Raw genomic sequence first — 20,172 nt, 5'->3', positions numbered from 1 at the left:
TACTGCTGAATTTTTTTTTTTTGGCAAAGGAACGTTATATATTACTTGTACAATTAAATAACAAAAAAGTCCCCAGCTCCTGAACCAACTGGTCGATCTTAACACCATGTAAAGACTGGACATTACATGCCTGCCAATATGATGCAAGAAGGGAGGGTTCCTGCCAAGAATGTGAACCTGGTTCTCGTCAGGCCTCCAGAGCTACTGACTGGTTTACAGCAAACACAGGGGACGGGGGAAGGCACCAACACTTAAGGAGGGAGTCAGTAAAATCCGGACCGGGGACACTGCAGGACAACAAGAAAAAGGGAAAAAAGGAGGTGGACCAAACATTATTAGCTCATACGTGTCCTGAGTGGACCCCCTCTGGAATCTTCTTTGAAAAAACCAACTTCAAAAAAGCCCGTGAGGCATTAGGGAAAAAGGGAGCAGTGTCTAGAACGTTAAGGAAACCTGAAGCGACTCGCTTGTGTCTACGAGAGTTCTTATCTATTCACGTTACAGACCACAGGGAACTGCGAGATGGCAGAGCTGGGAACTGGTCAGTGGACAGTGGATGCTTACTCTGGTTGGCACCTGTTTAAAAACTGCCCACAACGCAGCTTCGAGCACATCTGTGGGCCTGCCCTCCACTCCTCTCCCAGGCCCCCACACAGCCTCCAGGTGAGCTGGGAACGATCTCACCCGAGCCTAAAGCATCTCAGAGGCCCTGCTCACCTGTCGATGAACTGATCGATAATGACGATATCGCCGGGCTGAATCTCTTCCCTCAAGGAGCCACAAGCTGTGGTCACGACGACGTGTGTACAGCCCTCCTCCTTCAGAGCCCAGATGTTCGCCTGGTAGTTGACTTTTGACGGCATGATGGAATGCTGTCTTCCATGCCTGTGGGAAGGAGTGGATACGTGGGGGGGGGGGGTGAGCAGGGTGCTCGGACGCTGTGAGAAGAGAAAACTTACATACAGCAGTGCCTTCCAGCCCTTTCCATCAGAGCACTTTAATAGGCAGAGGACAGAGGATAACTAGCCTACTGTAAATACAAACCACTGGGTCTTAAAGTGCAGGCCACCTTTACATGGTATGTATTTTTCTATCAAGAGCTGGTAAGGAAGATGTACTGTGTCTATCCTCTGGCGCACGGACACATCAGAATCTGAGGCAGATGATTTCACACGAGCCACAACACGGAAAACTAGAGGTGCCAGTGAAGAGAGATACAAAATAGAAAGAGAAACTCAAGTTTCCAGTCGACTCTGTCCATTCCTTTGTCCGATCACCCAAATGTTAGTGAAACTGTCAAAATAATTAAGAGTTCCCAGCTGTTCTGACACTAGCAGGTTTTGTGCAAGAACCAGTCACCTCACGCATGACCACTGTTAGTGGCTGAATTGTGCCCTCCCTCCACCGCCCCAGAGTTCATATTTTGAAGTCCTAATCCCCAGTACACCAGAATGCAATCATATTTGCAGAGGGTCTTTAATATGGTAATGGAGTTAAAACGAGGTCATTAGGGTGGACCCTAATCCAATGTCCTTCAAGAGGAGGAAATCTGGACACAGACTTGCACACTGGGAAGAACGTGTGAAGACACAGGGGAAGATGGCCATCCACGAGCCAAAAAAAAAAGAGGCCCGGAATAGGCCCTTCCCCCACAAGCCCTCAGAAGGAACCAATCCCGCTGACACCTTGATCTTGGAATTCTAGCCTCCAGAGCTGTCAGCAAACAAATTTCTGTGTCCACCCAGTCTGTGCCAGTTCCCGCAAACTAATACAACCACCACCGACTTCCTACCATGCTTCAAATAAAATCCAAACACCTAACCACGGCCCTCATGTCACTCGGGCACCAGGGTCCTAATGCAACCTCAGCTCTTATCCCAAGTCAGCCTCACTGGCCTTCTCGCTGCCCATCTCTGCTCATTCCTGCTCAGGTCTCCCGCCCGCTGAGCTCTCCACTCCAATGTCACCTCCGCAGAGAAGTGCCTTCCACAGCCACTGAGTCACAGTCACGTCGCTATCCCCTTTTCTTTCTAACCTCTGTTGGTAACTCAAACTACAGTTCCTTTCCCGTGTCTCTCTTTCCCACTGGAATCAGCCCCGAGGGTGTGAGGCCCTTGTGTGTGCTCCGCGCTGGGATGCAGAACACGACTAGGAGCACCAGCCAGTAAACGGCCAGTCAAGGCAACCCAATTTCTAAAATTACTTCGAGGGGCGCCTGGGTGGCTCAGTCGTTGGGCATCTGCCTTCGGCTCAGGCCATGATCCCAGGGTCCTGGGATCGAGCCCCGCATCAGGCTCCCTGCTAGGCGGGAAGCCTGCTTCTCCCTCTCCCACTCCCCCTGCTTGTGTTCCCTCTCTCGCTGTGTCTCTCTCTGCCAAATAAATAAATAAAATCTTTAAAAATAAATAAATAAATAAAATTACTTCGAAAAATTCACGTTAGATGATAGACTTATATAAGTGTTATTTCATAATGAGTTAAAATCATTCTGCTTGAAAAACTACCAGTATAATGGTGTAATGATCTACCACAGAAAGGCCAAGTGTCAAGTCAAGTGTCCTTTACGTGTGATAATGCAGAAACAGGCTTTCAAGGAAGTGGGTAAACACACAAAAATCTCACTTTCTACGATGACGATTAAGTTTGGGCTTTGGAGTGGAAGTGCTGGGTTCAAATCCTAGCTTTTGCCATTTCCTAGTGATGTGACCTCCTCATAGCCACTCAGCGCTCTCAGGCCAATTTTTTCCACCTGGAAAATGGTGAATAATATTACCTGCACCACAGGGTTGTTATTAAATATCCCTTGTATCATCCCGTGTTACTATTAGAAGAAAAACGTAGTGTCTTTTCTGTTCACCATCAGAACTGTGAAAAACATCAAAATGCCTTGCACATAATTTCAGACAGGCATAGCCTATCAGGGTTTTTACCCTGAGTGCGCAGATGACCTCTCAGAAGGTGGAGGTCCATGAATGCACAGACAGTATGTGCATTTTCCTAAGGCTGGTCTCCAAAACACTAATAAAAATTTTCAAAAGAAATTCAAAAACCCAAAGTCATTAAGAAACACTTGCATTCGAGGGACAAACCATAGTCCGACACAACTCAGTTCAATGGGCAGGAGTATAACAAAAGCCTCACCGGAGGGTCACACCACCAGCTGCTTTCTCTTAGAGCCTGGAAAAAAAATGAATCAATCCTCCAGCAATGACCACGGACCAACAAAGAGGGTTGCCTGAAATCGACCCCATGTGTCCATCGACAACTCAAACTTAGTTTTACTGGATTCAGCAAAGTCACTTCTGTTTCAAAAATGTAGTGTGGCAGACAGACTCTAGGCTGGTCCCCCACTTTCATGCTCAGTGTAACTCCCTCCTCCCTCCACTGCAGGTGGACCTGAGATTTGCTTCCGGCCAATGGGCTCCACCAAAGGGGCTGGGGGTCACTCCCACGATCATGTGCCACCTCACCAGCCCGCCCCAGAGAGCCCCTCCTGCTGGTCTCGAGGAAGCAAGCCCCCATCATGGAAACTCTGCCCTCGGAGGGTACCACGTGACAGGGACCGTGGACAAGCCTACAGGAGCTGAAGGCCTCAGGTCTACAACTGTGAGGAACCGAATTTTGCCAACATGCAGGTAAGCCTGAATGAGAACCTGGGGAGCCAGATGAGAGCAAATCCCTGAGTAAACCTTGTGTGACCTTGCGTGACCTTGCATAACCCTGAACAGACGAGCCAGCTAAGCTGTGCCCACACTCCCGATGCTGAGAAACTGTGGGACACTGTGTTTGAAGCGGCTCAACCTGTGGTAATTTGTTCACAGCATGAGAAAACTAACACATGTGGTCTGACTAATTTCCAACTGTGTGGTAACAATGGTTTGCCCCCTCTTTTTTTTTTTTTTTTTTAAAGATTTTATTTATTTGACAGAGAGAAAGCCAGCCAGAGAGGGAACACAAGCAGGGGGAGTGGGAGAGGGAGAAGCAGGCTTCCCGCGGAGCAGGGTGCCTGATGCGGGGCTTGATCCCAGGACCCTGGGATCATGACCTGAGCCGAAGGCAGACGCTTAACGACTGAGCCACCCAGGCGCCCCGGTTTGCCCCCTCTTTAACAGTGGGACGGCACCAGTTTTGTCAAGAAACAGAGTGTGGATACCAAAGGGAACTCACTCCCTGCAAACCTATAACTATCACCACACAGGGGTCGTGGATGAAGCCGTTCACCTTATTAATTAGAAGAAAAACAATAAATAAAGGAAAGCACCTCTCCTCTCGCAGTTTGAACTGAAACCAGAAGCTTCAATTTTAGTCAGACTCATTCTATTGCCTACTGATTATTCTAACTGCTTTCCCAGCCTAAGGGGAGTGGGGTGAGCTCTCTGACCTCCAAAGTCACTATAATTTAGCCCAAAACTGTAAGTGGTAAATAAAGGTGACTGAGATGCTCTGGCTCTTCCAACTAAAAACTCAGGCCCACACCAGTACTCTCTCCAGGACTTAAGTCTAAACCCTCCTTCAGTGGCAACATTCAAAAAGCTTAAAATACCTTACCTTGCGAGGAGGACGCAATCGACATTCTTGATCTTCCCCAAAATTAAGGCATCAGAAGGCTGAATGTAATGAAAAATGGTCACAACGCAATGACTTGAAAACATTCAACATACAAACAATTCAAAAACCGCCATTTCAATTTTTTGACCACAACAGGATTCATGGAAAACTCGGAAGATGCACTTGAAGAGGGTCCAGATTTGACCAACGTAATCCCTCAGTAAACACTGAGCCCTCCCCAGGACGGGGTTCATGGCAGCGGGAGGCCTGCCTCAGGAGCGTGGGCAGGTACCGCTTAGTAAGATCTATTTGTAGCAAGCACCCCAGGGGACTCTCACGTCACGATGGTCAAATACAGACGTGTCAAGAATTTGGCAGGTCCGAGAGGTGTGAGAGTGAAACGCGGTAAGGAGGAAACTGTCACAGAATTTAAGAAATCAGCCCCGGAACCGCTTGCCATGTTCACCAAGTCTAAGACGGCCATGGGAGGACCTGAGGTAAACAGAGGGGAAGATCCTCAGAGCTGGAGAGGGCTCAGAAAACATGAGGCCATGAGATGAGCCAAGCTGAGAGCAGGACTTAGAGAACATGAGGTCAGTCTAAGGACTTGGCTGGACAGGAGGGTTGGGCAGGAACTGCCGGATGGATCCCTCCGAGGAGGACCAGAAGAACCGTTGTGTTTGGAAGTAGCACTATGGGATTGGGAGAAGGTAGACATCTCATCCTAGCTGGATAACAGGAGCTGGGAGAAGTAGCCCCCCCCGCCTTTTTTTAAAAAAGATTTTGTTTATTTTTCAACAGAGAGAGACAGCGAGAGAGGGAACACAAGCAGCGGCAGAGGGAGAGGGAGAAGCAGGCTTCCTGCAGAGCAGGGAGCCCGATACGGGGCTCGATCCCAGGACCCCGGGATCATGACCTGAGCTGAAGGCAGACGCTTAACGACTGAACCACCTGGGTGTCCCGGTAGTGCCCTTTTAATAGAAAAGGAGGAGTGTTTTATTTCTAGTTCAGTTATGCTTTGCTTTCTGGATCCTCAGAAAATCCACCCCAACCTTGGGCCAGGGCTTACTAAGAAAAGGCCACTTTGCATTATATGTTCTTGTTTGCCACCTGTCTGCATAATTAATGTGGAAGATCTATAGGCCCCAAATTAGAAGCTAATTTGAATGCAGTGGTCTGAAGATGTACCACTGCTATCTCTGAAATTAGTATCTGGCTTCTAGAGATAAAAGCTGAGAAGTTATGCAAGTATGTTCTCAATCCTGTGAGGTCCAAGGCATTCTTAGGGACACTGTCTCAGCTGGTAGAACCCAATGACAGAACTACTGGGCCCTCTCAGCCCGGGGCAGACAGCCCTGTGCTGCCAGGACAAAAGCAATAAAAAAAAGAAAAAAAAATATATATACACATATATATGTGTATATATGTGTGTATATACATATATATATAAGAACTTATTTATTTTTGAGAGAGAGAGCGATAGAGCACGCATGCGTGCACGCACAAGGAGGGGGAACGGCAGGCAGAGGGAGAAGCGATGTGGGACTCGATCCCAGGACCCTGGGATCATGACCTGAGCCGAAGGCAGATGCTCAACTGACTGAGCCACCCAGGCGTTCCCCCCACCCGCCCAAAATATATACATATATACATACATATATATATATATTTTAACATAAAAACCAAACCAGCAAGAAGAAAGGAAAAAGCTGGTATATCTCCACGAAATGGATGGATATTAACCTTGCCAAATGGAGTATCCACATATTTTTCAGTTCTTCCTTCTAAGATTTCTGGATCATCCAGGCCTGTTCCACCAATTATTCCAATCTAAAGGAGACAATAAAAAGACAACATATTTGGTCATTTTTCATTAGAAATAAAATCATTATTTCAAGCAAATTCATTTATTCATATACATATGCTCTTCTCCATTTCTGCTAAGCCCTGGTCACTTTTTTTTTTTTAAATTAGCTTCAGAGGTAGAATTTAGTGATTCATCAGTGCATATAACACCCAGTGTTCATCACATCACGTGCCCTCCTTAATGCCCATCCCCCAGTTACCCCATCCCCCCCCCCCAGCAGCCCTCAGGTTGTTTCCTAGAATTCAGAGTCTCTTATGGTTTGTCTCCCTCTCTATTTTCATCTTGTATTATTTTTGCCTTCCCTTCCCCTATGTTCATCTGTTTTGTTTCTTAAATTCCACACATGAGTGAAATCATATGGTACTTGTCTTTCTCTGACTGACTTATCTCACTTAGCATCATACCCTCTAGGTCCATTCACATCATCGTAAATGGCAAGATTTCGTGGGGTTTTTTTTAATGGCGGAGTAATATTCCATTGTGTATATATATACCACATCTTTATCCATTCATCTGTCAGTGGACATCTGGGCTCTTCCTACAGTTTGGCTATTGTGGACATTGTTGCTATAGACATTGGGGTGCACGTACCTCTTCGGATCCCTATATTTGTATCCTCTGGATAAATACTTAGTAGTGCAATTGCTGGGTTGTAGGGTAGTTCTATTTTTAACTTTTTGAGGAACTCCATACTGTTTTCCAGAGTGGCTGCACCAGCTTGCATTCCCACCAACAGGGTAAGAGGGTTCCCCTTTCTCCGCATCCTCGCCAACATCTGCTGTTTCCTAAGTTAATTAATTTTAGCCATTCTGACTGGTGTGAGGTGGTATCTCATCGTGGTTTTATTTCTTTGATGCCGAGCGATGTTGAGCACTTTTTCATGCGTCTCTTGGCTATTTGGATGTCTTCTCTGCAGAAATGTCTGTTCATGTCTTCTGCCCATTTCTTGATTAGATTATTTGTTCTCTGGGTGTTGAGTTTGGCAAGATCTTTATAGATTTTGGCTACTAGCCCTTTATCTGATATGTCATTTGCAAATATCTTCTCCCATCCTGTCGGTTGTCTTTTGGTTTTGTTGACTGTTTCCTTCACTGTGCAAAAGCTTTTTACCTTGATGAAGTCCCAATAGTTCATTTTTGCTTTTGTTTCCCTTGCCTCCGGTGACGTGTCTAGCAAGAAGTTGCTGCAGCTGAGGTCGAAAAGGTTGCTGCCTGTGTTCTCCTTTAGGATTTTGATGGATTCCTGTCTCACATTTAGGTCTTTCATCCATTTTGAGTCTATTTTTGTGTGTGGTGTAAGGAAATGGTCCAGTTTCATTCCTCTGCATGTGGCTGTCCAATTTTCTCAGCACCATTTGTTGAAGAGACTGTCTTTTTTCTATTGGACATTCTTTCCTGCTTTGTCGAAGATGAGTTGACCATAGAGTTGAGGGTCCATTTCTGGGCTCTCCATTCTGTTCCATGGATCTATGTGCCTGTTTTTGTGCCAGTATCATACTGTCTTGATGATGACAGCTTTGTAATAGAGCTGGAAGTCTGGCATTGTGATGCCACCAGCTTTGCTTTTCTTTTTCAACATTCCTCTGGCTATTCAGGGTCTTTTCTGGTTCCAAACAAATTTGAGGATTATTTGTTCTAGCTCTGTGAAAAATGCTGACAGTATTTGATAGGGATTGCATTGACTATGTAGACTGGTTTGGGTAGCCTAAACATTTTAACAATATTTGTTCTTCCATTCCATGGGCATGGAACGTTTTTCCATTTCTTTGTGTCTTCCTCAGTTTCTTTCATAAGTGTTCTATGGTTTTCAGAATACAGATCCATTACCTCTTAGGTTTATTCCTAGGTATCTTATGGTTTTGGGTGCAATTGTAAATGGGATCGACTCCTTAATGTCTCTTTCTTCGGCCTCATTGTTAGTATGCAGAAATGGAACTGACTTCAGTGCACTGATTTTATATCCTGCCACTTTGCTGAATCTGTATGAGTTCTAGCAGTTTTGGGGTAGAGTCTTTTGGGCTTTCTACATAGAGTATCATATTGTCTGCAAAGAGTGAGAGTTTGGCTTCTTCTTTGCCAGTTCGGATGCCCTTTATTTCTTTTTGTTGTCTGACTGCCGAGACTAAGACTTCCAGTGCTATGTTGAACAACAGTGGTGACAGTGGGCATCCCTGCCGTGTTCCTGACCTTAGGGGAAAGCTCTCAGTTTTTCCCCATTGAGGATGATGTTCGCTGTAGGTTTTTCATATATGGCTTTGGTGATATTGAGGTATGTTCCCTCTGTCCCTACACCGCAGGGAGGGGGGTCTCGCCGGTTCTGCTGCTTGCAGAGCGGTGGCCCGACTGCGCCGGGGTTCCATATATGGCAACCCTAAGTGGAGAGCCCACTCCTGGCCTCGCTCATCGCAGCCGGCTTCCCCGCTCTGATGCCTGGGAGCTCTGCTGTACTCAGGAACCCCCGGTCTCCCTGTGATCCCGGGGATCCTGAGACCAGTGTCCCACCTAGGATTCTGCCCCGCTTCACCACCTGGGCACCTTTCAGGCAGGGATGTCCCCCACCAGAACAGACTTCAAAAAGTTCTGATTTTGCACTCCACTGTTATATCACTTGCCAGTAGCCAGCTTATGGAGGCTCCCTCCTCCCATGGTTTATCTTCCCATATATTGCCTTGGATTCACTTCTCCGCACCTCCTACCTTCCAGAAAGTGGTCGCTTTTCTATTTGCAGAGTTGCAGCTGTTCTTTTCTTCAATCTCCGGTTGAGTTCACAGGTGTTCAGGATGATTTGATAGCTATCTAGCTGAACTCCTGGGACCAGACGACCTTGGGGTCCCCTACTCCTCCCAGGCCCAGTCGTTTTTAAAAACTGCACATTACTGAAAAGCAATCACCCATTCAATAAATATTTGAGGGCCTTCCATATTGCAGAAATAACCAGAGAAGGGGTCATGTTTTTTACTGTATGACATTTATTGCTGACTATGCGAATAATAAATTAGCACAGAAAGATACTTTAGCTAGCTTAAGTTAGAAAACCAAACCTAAAATATAGGTATGTGGTTGTAGACAGTACTTTCTAACCAATTTTATTTTCTCTACTACATGGGTTATGGAATAAGGAATGTTCAAAAGACCTCTAGGACAGAAAATACTCTGTACACCCAGCTCGTAATGTTTCCTCCTCATTATACCATTTGGTAAAGAAACGAGAAAGATTTTCTTTTCTATGCCACTAAAATCACAGTTGTAAGAGACCATGGATAGAAGAGTCTGGAAAAGCATGGAAAGTTAGTCCGATGTATATTTATAAAATCAAACTATCCCTCCTATATATGTAAATATAAATAGGTAATGCAGAGGCAGCTCTAAATTTTTTTCTAAGTTCAAGTATTGTATTGCATTTTCCAGAGATGAACTTACCAGCCCTTGTCTTCAGGGGCTAATCGGAGTTACAGGAACCTGGTCCTGCAACTCCAGAGTTAATCTAATTTGATGACTAAGAAACACAAACAAGAACAGTTACAAAGACAGCTAAATATTAACTGAACTGTTAACTAAAAATTAAATGATGGAAATCATTAAGGCTTCTCTGGGCTGATAGTTCCTAAAGGAAAAATAGTATTTAAATTATCAGTGACAGGTTAGAGAGAGGACGCTTTATTAGAAACCAAATGGAAAGTGACCTGAGCATTTTTTTCTCCATGAAAAGCTTTAAGTCTACTGCCACTTGAGTAAAATTTCTACTCAGCTCCTTGAGAAAAAATTCCAGGTTAAGAAGTCACTGAACACCTGAATAATTTTCAGATCCGTTTACACAAGTTGATTTTATATTATTATGAATGGGCCATCTCTCCAGCCCTCAGTTTTCTGGAGACAAAAAAAACAAAGCAGGAGGGGCAATTTAGTGAGGTTTTACTGAAGAACTGCTAGTTACGCGATGCAGAACTTTCAGTGTCCCCACAACTTCCTGAAGTGGCTAAACCAGTTTTTGAAGTTGGTGCCACCTTGTGGTACGTTGTTGAAACCACAGCAGGCTACATTCTGGGCCCACCCCACCTCTCGCTCCTACCTTGCCACCATAGATCATCGTAAGACTAACCAGTATTACAGTTTTTAAATCAACAGAAGTGTTCGTTTAAGTCAGTACACTCAAATCATGCCCACCCACTAGAAAAAAATTGTAAATCAGTTTTATACAATCTTAACCCTTCCTCCAGCTGGCTTCTCCATTTTATCCTTCATTTCATACATCTCTGAGGCACCCCAGACCATGGGGCGGGGACAGGGGGAGGCGCTAATAAACTGCCCAGCCTGCGTCATCACCCCAGGTCACAAAACCGAATGCCGACTAATCTTGGGGGATTCGGTTGCTCTTTTAAAAAAGGGGGGGGGAGCAGAAGTTTTCAAGGCTTATTACCACTTTGACTTGGCGGTTTCTGGATGTCCCCTGGGCCATCGCATCTCATATTCTGGATTCAGCACTCGACTCTCATACTTGCACATACACAACAAAACTGTCTTTGTTGTGAAACCACCTCAGTTTGGGGCAAGCTAGCCCAGCATCGTGGCAGTGATTAAGAAATGCCGACCAGGGGTCCTGCCGAAGTTCAGTGCCCTTGAGCCCATGGTCAGCAGCCTCAAGCTTCAGTCCACAGCACCCCGGCTGCATGACTGCATTAGGTAGCTGGTAACTCAGCCCTCCGAGAGGAACATGTACTGGGCATGAGAGCAAGAGCTTCTACTGCTCCCCAGAAAGGCTGGGACGGGGTCTCTGGCACTGGAATTATCTGTAGGCGAGCATGTCCACTCACCCAACCGGCTCCTACAGATATGACTATAGAAAGTCATATCTTGCACGGTGTCCAGGATGAGTGTAGCAACTGCACACCGCCACACTGGGAAATGGACCTCTAACCATTTTCCAGCATCAATGCCAGGATGGAGCAATGTCGCCACCTGCTGGCTCCGCAGCAAAGTACAACTAGGATGGAACTCCAAGCACCAGGGCCTAATTCTGCATCACCGGGAGCCTCTAAAGTCAACAGCTGAATTTAAATTCAGTACCTGCCTTGGTAATAAAATCACTGTGTCTGAGTACTCAGATGTCCCAGGCACTGTGCTAAGTGCTCCAGCCACCTTCCCCCATTTGATCTTCACAACCACCCCATAAGATACGCCCTATGTGACTTGTCTCTCTCTTAATAACATTTTCCCAAAGACAAAAGAAAAGCATCAAATTAAGAAACTCATCCAAGAACAAATCATAAGAAGGAAAGCCGCAATAGGAACGCAGGTCTTTCACACTCAACGGCTACGATGAACTGTCTCCCAATATCCCCTGGAGTCCTTTGTTACGTCACACCCCACCAGGGAAGTCTTCCTCTCTCCATGTACTGAGGAAACTGATGCTCAGAGAAGTCAAGGTCACAGAGCAAGCATAGAAACAATGATTTTGGGGGTCTAAGCAAACACCTCAAGAGGAAGGGGCTTCTCCATCAGTGACCTCCTCTACACTCGGGACATAACGACAAGACCTTACCAGGCCTCCTGGGCCAGAAGCATCAGGTAAGCCTAGATTGCACAGAAATATATTTGAGGACTGGGATGGAATTTCTGGGCCAATCCTGCCCAGCTAGGACTTCCTTACAGGAGATAAAGTTCTGAAACAGAGAACCCCTGGTCAATCATGGTCATTGCCGACTTTTAACAGCTACTGGTTCATCCCACACGTTCCCACTGACAGACCACTGAGTCAATTTCCTTAAAAAGAGAAGAGGGTTTGACTTCTTGAGAGTGCACAAGCACTTTATCTAAATGTTAGCTTAACCTGGCCAGACTGGTTGTTTCCAGCAATGCTGAAAGGGCTCCTATGAACCCCTACCCTGTGTCTATTTCCCCTAGTACCTGGACGCAGGAGATTCCCCATATCCCACTTGGTTTCAAGAACCACTCACCATCACTTTGAGGCCTGGATACACTAGCTCAAAGGACCTAGCACTCCATGTTGGCACTCTCAGAACACAGAAGCCCAAGCAGGTGAGGCTAGCTCATGCCAGGGAGGTGGGCCACCTCTGAGTGCTTCAGACTCCCGATGAGGGGAGAGGACCGGAGCTCAGGCTGGCGGCGACCCCTGATCTGAGCACTTCAGGCCTTCAGCTCTGGTTGCCACGGACATATTTGGCAAGCGCAACAGACAAAAGTTCTCCTTTTATTGAGCCAACCTGGCTTCGAGCCTCCCGGGGCCTTGTAAAATCCCAGAAACCCAGCTGTGTGGGGAGAGAGTGGCCAAATGTCTCAGTCTGGGTGGCCCGTTCAAAACCTGCAATACGGTCCACAGAGATCGCTGGTGGCCCCATCTCGGACAAGACGCTCCTCTCTGGAAGCCGCCGTTGCAGGTGATGGTTATGGGCTGCATCAGTCACCCCCCCCCCCCAAATCCTATGTTGAAGCCCCAACACCCAATACCTCGGAATGTAACAATTTTTGGAAAGAGGATCTTTGATGAGATAATTAAGGTGAAATGAAGTCACAGGGAGGGCCCTAATCCACCACGACTGGTGACCCCACAAAGCAAGATTAGGAACACAAACACACACAGAGGGAAGACCGTGTGAAGCGCAGGAAGAAGCTGGCTGTCCACGAGCCAAGGAGAGAGGCCTCAAAAGCAACCAACCCTGCTGACCCCTTGATCTTGGCCTTCCCGCCTCCAGGCTCTGAAGAAATACACTTCTGTTGCTTAAGCCACCCAGTGTGTGGTACTTCGTTAGGGTGGCCCTAGCACACTAATACAGGAATGTGACATTTTGGTCAGAGATAACCTTAGGGCTCGGGACAGCCACCGTTTTTACTTAACCGGCCTCCCCGCGCAAAGTCAGGATGTTATTCTAATGGGCAGACACCCTTCTTGAAGACCTAGTTCGCCTCCTGAAATTGCCAGTTTTTTTGAGAAGGCTTTTCCTCAACACTTATTGTATTCTGTAGAGCTCTCCACATGTGGGACAGCAGGACTCTTCCTCTCCCCCTGGATAGCAGAGTCCCTCGGGGAGCTTTCCATACCAAAGCTCAGGTCCGAGATTCTAGAGACTCGATTAAGTGGGCAGGGCAAGGTTTGTTTTCTTAAAGCTCCTCAGGTAGTTCAAACGTGCCGCCAGCATTGAGACCTTCACTCTAGGGCCTAGACCATGAACTTCCACAGTCTGGGCCAGCTGAGTGTCACAGGCTAAATAATGCTCCCGAAAGAGGTCCTGTCTGCGTCCTACTTCCCGGAACCTGTACGTGTTACCTTACCTAAGTCAAAGACCTTGAGATAGGGAGATCATCCTGGATTATCTGGGTAGGCCCTAAAATGTAACCATAAGCTTCCTTATAAGATGGTCACCTTATAAGAGGAAGAAGGCGACATGATGCCAAAGAATGCTGGTGACTTGTAGAAGCTGGAAAAGCAAGGAAACAGACTCTCCCTTGGATCCTCCAAGAGAAGCTGCCCTAACACCCAGGTTTCAGTCCACCAGAACCCATTCTGTACTTATAACCTCTAGAACTGGGCACAGTTTTAAGCCGTCTGGTCTGTGGTGACTGTTAAGAGTAACCACAGGAAACTCTTACACCAAGGATTACCTGAAGGGCTTGTTAAAAACGCAGATGCCTGGGCCTCTTCAAAGCCCTCTGGGTTAGCAGTTGTCACACGTTCGTGGGCATCTGAATATACTGAGGCTCTTCAAAACCCAGACTGCAGGGTTTCCCCCCGCCCTCTCCCATGCTTCTGATTCAGCAGGACTGGGATGGGGCCTGATAATGTGCATTTCTAACAAATCCCCAGGTGGGTGCGGATGCATCCCAGTTTGAGAACTACGGCCTTAGATGCTTCTGAGGCACAGACTAGAATACGGTGATCATAGTCACAGTGAAGGATGAGGGTCCACTGCACACAAAAATTTATTATCCCGTTTGCTCATCTGTACCAAAAAGGTAAGATTCTTCCTTACTCTGTGGAATTATGAGAATCAGGTGAAATAACGCATTAGACCAGGAGGTAAGGGGCCTTCTGTCATTGCCTGGAGAGGAGATTTATTTTTATTTTGTTTTTCCTGCAGGTGGGAGGATAGAAACAGTGACAGATACTTTCTCTGCCGGTCAGGACACAAACCAGGCTGCTCTTATATCTCATCAGGCAGTCTCTGTCTCAGGGACTTGGCCCAGGTCCCTCATCCGGGTGTGTACCGGCTCTCCTGGGAGTGTCTGGAAACCCATGGGGACATTTCTGGCTCCACGATGACTCGGGGGAGGGCTACTGGCATTTTGTGGGGAGGGGTCCAGGATGCACTATAGGTCCTGCGATGCTCAGGACAGTCCTACAAAAGGAGGAACTGTCCGGCCCAAAATGCCACCGGGCCCTAAGCAAAAAAATGAAGGCTTGTGGTCCTCTGGCTTCCAATAGGGTCAGTTGTCCCCTGGTTTCTGAGGGTCACTCAAGGACTCTCAGTCTGAAGGCCTTTGCAAGCCACACTCAGGCGCCAAAAGGAGGGTTTAGAAGGCCCAGTCATCCCAGTCTAGACTCTATGACTTGTCTGTCTCTCCTAATACCATTTTGTTGATAGCCCACTACCCACTTATGATGAGACCATATGCCCTCCTTGTCATAACAACCATGATTGATACGGCTTATTTTTAATCCCCCAGAGCAATGGCTGGGCAGCTGCCTGGGGGAGCCACAGCCCATTGAAAGAGCCCTTTAGAATGTTCTGTTGGGGTGCCAAACACCTGTTCAGCCCTCCACATGGTCACGCATACCACCTGCCCACGGCTGATGGTGGAGGACGCTGTCTCCCTAAGGTCCTCCCAGAAAACAGCTGTCATTAATACCATGGGAGAGTGTCCAATGGGCATGGGGCACAGGCTGCATGATCTCTCCACTCACACAATAAAACGGGGCCCAAAGACCACATGTCAGATTTCAGAACTGCCTCACAGCATCTGGCTGGTGGAAGGCCAGGCTCTACGCCCAATTCTATCACTATCTAGGTCCAGCTGTGTAGTTCTGGACACCTTAGTCGACCTCTCTGGGCCTCAGCTTTATGTCCACAAAAGGGGGTCTGTGTGGCTATATGGTCTTCAGAACATTCCAGCGCTCCAGGCTATGATCTGGGGAAAGGGGATGGTTTTATGAGCCTGGTTCGCTCTGCACATTAGCACCTGCTGTCCCCTATACAGGATGTCAGCAGGCTGGGGGATTCGGTGTTGCCGTCGTGCATGCTCAGAGCAAAGCTGTCACCTTTCTAAGCTGCTTTCTAAGCCATCAGCAGGCAGGCCTAGCACTATTTGTCCCTCTTAATTTTACATGCAGCAACTCGCCAAGCCCAAAAATAAACGTCATTCAATATTTACATCAGGGCCCTAATCAGCGCCCATTCTGCAGTTAAATGCACTGCGCTGATCTGCCGGGAAGCTGTGTGGCTGGAGTGGGCCAAACAAGACTGCGGCGATGTGTTCAACATCATCCCTCTCTGTAAGAGACTCGTAACTCTAGGGAACAAACGGAGGGTGGCTGGAGGGGAGGCGGATGGGGGATGGGGTAACTGGGTGACGGGCATTATGGAGGGCACGTGATATGACCAGCACCGGGTGTTGTATGCAAATGGTGACTCACTGAATTCTACCTCTGAAACTAATAACACAGTATGTGTTAATTAAACTGAATTTAAAATTTTTTTTTTAAAATCATCCCTCTCTGCTTTTAATTGAAGGGTATTCCTGCAAGGGAGAGGTGATCACTTCCTGCTTACCCACTGAAAGCCGCAGCCTAGTAAGACCTATGACAATAACTGCTGGAGAAAAGACATGCAAAATTAATTCAGCTCCCCCTCCCCTGTAAGCACTAACATTTAATAAGTTTCAAGTGTGCCAGACAGATAATTGTAACCATCCCAGCAAACCCTGCAGGAACATCCCCCCTTAGAGATGGACACCTAAGCCTCACCTACTCTGCACATAAGCTTCATGAAAGTGTTCTGCCTTGTTCTCTGCTACTGATAAGGGAGAGGCGTTCTACAAGTATTTGTTAAATCCAAGATTCTTTTCAAAACGGAAAAACGAATTTCATGTCCCCAAATATGAATTCAACTCTCTCCACCCTACCCCTTCTCCTTCTAAGTGTCTCATTAAGAGCTACAAGAGCCTGATAAACTAATCTTTCTGGCTGAATACACAGCGCAGATTTCTGCCTTCTCCCAGAAGAACTGAACACAAAAGCGGGAATCAGGAGATACCCGAAGAAAGATCCCAGACCTTCCTATTCCATCGACCAAGAATTTCTAAAGCAAACAAATTAACCGAGTTCTTAGCCAATCATGAACAACCTAGAAGAGATCCTGAGTTCTAGCATCAATTTTTCCACTGCACTGTAATTCTACCCACTCTCTCTCCCAAGACACCAACCAGGATATAAGGGTTTAACAGTCCCAGGGGAGCTCGCTGCACCCTTCAGAACTCGTGCCCTCCTCTGGCCAAAGCTCCCACCGAACAATGATCCCTTGTACGGAGACCTGTGAGGTCTGAGGGCACAAGGAAACGGATCTCTAACTTTCAAGGTTGCAAACAAAAGCAGTTTAAACCCAGAGGCCTCCAAACCGGGAGCGGCCCTGCGCTCCCTTTCCGTGAGGTCAAAAAGTCTCAGAATTCCCCAAGCATTGCGCTGCAGGGAAAACTTCAGGCCAGAAAAGCCCTACGTTGGGAAGAATAAGAAAAAAGCCGGAAGCCTGCAAAAAAGCGAGCACCCAGTTCACGTGGGCTCAGCGAGCCGAGTCGGAGCGGAAGCCCGAGTCCGGCAGGCACGAGGAGTTGGTCTCAGCAGCTGCAGGCGCCCACCCTGCCGGCACCCCCGCTGGCCCCCGGAAAGGAATGGTGCCGGAGAAGGCTGGGGTGGGGGGGGTGCAGCCTCCGCCCCCTGCTCTTCTCCAAAGGGGCTTGCCCATTCCCGGCGCGGCGCGGGTACGGCTGAGCCCAAGGTGGTGGCGGTGGGGGAGGCGAGATTGCAAGCGTTCCCTCTCCCCCAACCCCCGCCCCTGGGCGAGCGAGCTCGGGGCCGGACCCCAGACCCTGCCCGCCGAGGCGGGGGCGCACAGGCCGGGCGCGTGGCCCTGGGGCGCGGTCCCCCAGGGCGGGAGCGAGCGCACACAGCAGGGCGGACTGCAGCCGCCGGGACGGCTCCTCTCACCTTCACTGCCGTGGGGGTGGCACCTGAGGCCATGTCTGCGCGGAGTGGCGGCTGCGGTGGCGGCTTCCAGGGGCCCAGCAGCCGAGACGGCTGGAACGGCAGCGCGGGACTAAGCAGTGCGGAGTCCCGGGGGCGGCCTGGCTCCTCCTCTTCCTCCCCGGGACAGCTGGATTGGCTGCTAGCGTGGGATCGCCCCCGCCACCCCCTTCCTCAATTCGAGGTTCCCGCGTCCCGCCCCTTTTGCAGACCTTTCCGGTTCTCCGTGGTTTCTCTTTCCACCCCAGTGCTAAGTAACGGGTTCACGACTGGGCTAATAACGGAGACCGTTGGCTGAGCCCTTGTATTGGTCCACACTCTGTGCTTTTTACTTTCACCAGCTCCGTTAACTTTTGCAAGATCCCTACGAGGAAGAGCGCCACCCCGTGCTCCGCCCACTAGTAGCAGCATTCTCGGCCTCCTCGGTAAAATCGGGTCGGTCCGCGTCGCAGAAGTTCTCGCGGGAGGGAGACTCCTCCTCCGGAGGGAACTGGCTGTTCGCCGACATTCCTTCCAGCTGCTCACGCCCCGCGGCCGCGCCTTGCTCTTCCTACCGCCGCGACCAGGGGTTTGCTCCAGTCCCTAATTCCTGGGGGACGGAGCAGGGATTGGGTTACCCCAGACTCGGGGATGACAAAAAGGAAATAAACAGAGTAACCTGCTACGGGATAACCTTTCTGATGTGCAAGCTATAGCTTATTCATCTTAAATTTGTGAGGAGGCTTTTAAGGGGGTGAGACACGGCCAGCCCCCAGTTGGGCTTGAAGCGGCCAAGGCCATCTTCAACCTCTCCCACCCCGGCCAATGTCCAGTACACCTAGATTCAGAATCCAGACCCATGGGTTCATCGTTCAACACTGGTCATTCTCACCCCCCGCCCCCCAAGCATAGCACCAGCTCTCCACTTGGATAATCCCTTCTTCTCAAAGTCCCCATCCCTCCCCTGCTAGGATAATCCAGTTTAACCTCCCTTGATGGATTAAGCTCTCCAAAACTAAATGCTGGGTGGCAGTCATGTTCTGAGACACAAAAATACTGCACATTACCCCGGGGATGGGAGGAAGAGTGTACTCTTTACCTACAGCAGCAAAACACTGAAGACATAAACACAATTTCATTTAAAATACCACTGTGGGGGGGGGGCGCCCATATAACCTGTTTACTGAACTAGTAAAGACTCACCCTCTTAATTTTTTGCTCTAGGTCCTAACTTTTCTTAGAATGTAAAGTTTGTTCTGTTTCTTTTAAGTTATAAAATGAAATGGCTAACGAATAGAAAGTAGAAGATTGGGGTGTTCTTTTGAAAGGGCAGAAGGCTGGGAGTCCCTCAAATGTGGTTTTTCAGGAGCCTGTCTGCTGATTGCTCTACGGAGGAGCAGGAAGCCCACTGATCAGAAGGTAACTATTGGGGGGGGACCCTGACACCCTGGGATTTATGGCTGCTTGGTAATTAGGAGACCTTGACCAACTTAGGTGCTTTGATGTGACCAGCAAGTCCAGTTTCTACTCAGTATTGGGTCTCTGCCAAAAGTTAGACCCTATAAACAGGTTAGATCCTGGAAGCGTTAGAAGACCCTCAGAGAAGGAGGTATTTAAAATTTGGAAGGGGTTAAACTGGACTTCTGGACTTTTCTACTGTAACTTGCAGGTCTGGGCTGAATCATTTGCTCTTGAACATGTGATGTCTGTGAAGGGAAAATTGTCCCAAATCTGGTATGTTTTTTTGAGGGATGTAATTCACAAGCCATTAATAGGAGGAAATTAGCAATTCTAGACAAAAAAAATTTTTTTTTAAAGATTTTATTTATTTGAGAGAGAGAGAATGAGAGAGAGAGCACATGAGAGGGGGGAGGGTCAGAGGGAGAAGCAGACTCCCCGCCGAGTAGGGAGGCCGATGCGGGACTCGATCCAGGGACTCCAGGATCATGACCTGAGCCGAAGGCAGTCGCTCAACCAACTGAGCCACCCAGGCACCCCAATTCTAGACAAAATTTAAGCAATTTTCTAACCTCTTGTAAGAAAACAGGCACCCACCCCCCAGCTGGTTGTCAGGCACTATTTGCATGTGTGTGTGTGTGTGTGTGTGTGTGACATGTAGTTCAAGACAAATTCACCCACCTCCCAAGGGGATTCCACTCACCCAAGAAGCAGAGGACCCTAGGGGAGACTTGTTGGATAATGCCTTAATGTGTCTTTGGCTTATTTCCAAGTTTTAGATAATTTTTTCTTAACGAGCCCTAGAATCAATGGAAGACAAAATTTGTACTAGTGGTCTCTCTTTTTGATCGGTATGGGGAATTCTCAACAGGACAACAGGTATCTCAAGAGTCTGTCTATGAAAGTAACATCTTGCTCTGCCCTAATGTTCTTGCCCCATAAATTCCCTCTGTTCACCTGTATCCTTGTTTTTCTAAGATAATTCTAAAGGAGTACCCAGGCCACCTTACAACAATTCTGATTATGACACTATACAGATACTTCAATCGCTTCTTCCTTTTCCAGGTAATCCC

General features: G+C 48.0%; 1 protein-coding gene across 3 annotated transcripts in view; it reads right to left on the bottom strand.

Moving 5' to 3' along the window:
• Window positions 1-17,982, bottom strand: part of MTAP (methylthioadenosine phosphorylase) — a 44,409-nt gene extending 26,427 nt beyond the window's left edge. The window contains exons 1-5 of one of the 3 annotated variants that reach the window (XM_078061293.1): window positions 17,627-17,680; window positions 6,292-6,378; window positions 4,549-4,607; window positions 1,045-1,192; window positions 718-885 (exon numbers count right to left, since the gene is read on the bottom strand). In XM_078061293.1, coding sequence (XP_077917419.1) covers window positions 718-885; window positions 1,045-1,192; window positions 4,549-4,573 — 341 coding nt within the window. In that variant the 5' untranslated portion in view covers window positions 4,574-4,607; window positions 6,292-6,378; window positions 17,627-17,680. Of the gene's footprint in view, window positions 1-717; window positions 886-1,044; window positions 1,193-4,548; window positions 4,608-6,291; window positions 6,379-17,626 lie in introns of all 3 variants that reach the window. The other 2 variants (XM_036082658.2, XM_078061294.1) reach the window with 2 other exon arrangements.
• Window positions 17,983-20,172: the final 2,190 nt, after the last annotated feature.

This window comes from Halichoerus grypus, chromosome 14 (genome assembly GCF_964656455.1).
Source record: "Halichoerus grypus chromosome 14, mHalGry1.hap1.1, whole genome shotgun sequence".
Taxonomy (NCBI): Eukaryota; Metazoa; Chordata; class Mammalia; order Carnivora; family Phocidae; genus Halichoerus; species Halichoerus grypus.
The sequence above is the reverse complement of the archived record's forward strand: the minus strand, read 5'-3'. Positions and strand labels throughout refer to the sequence as shown.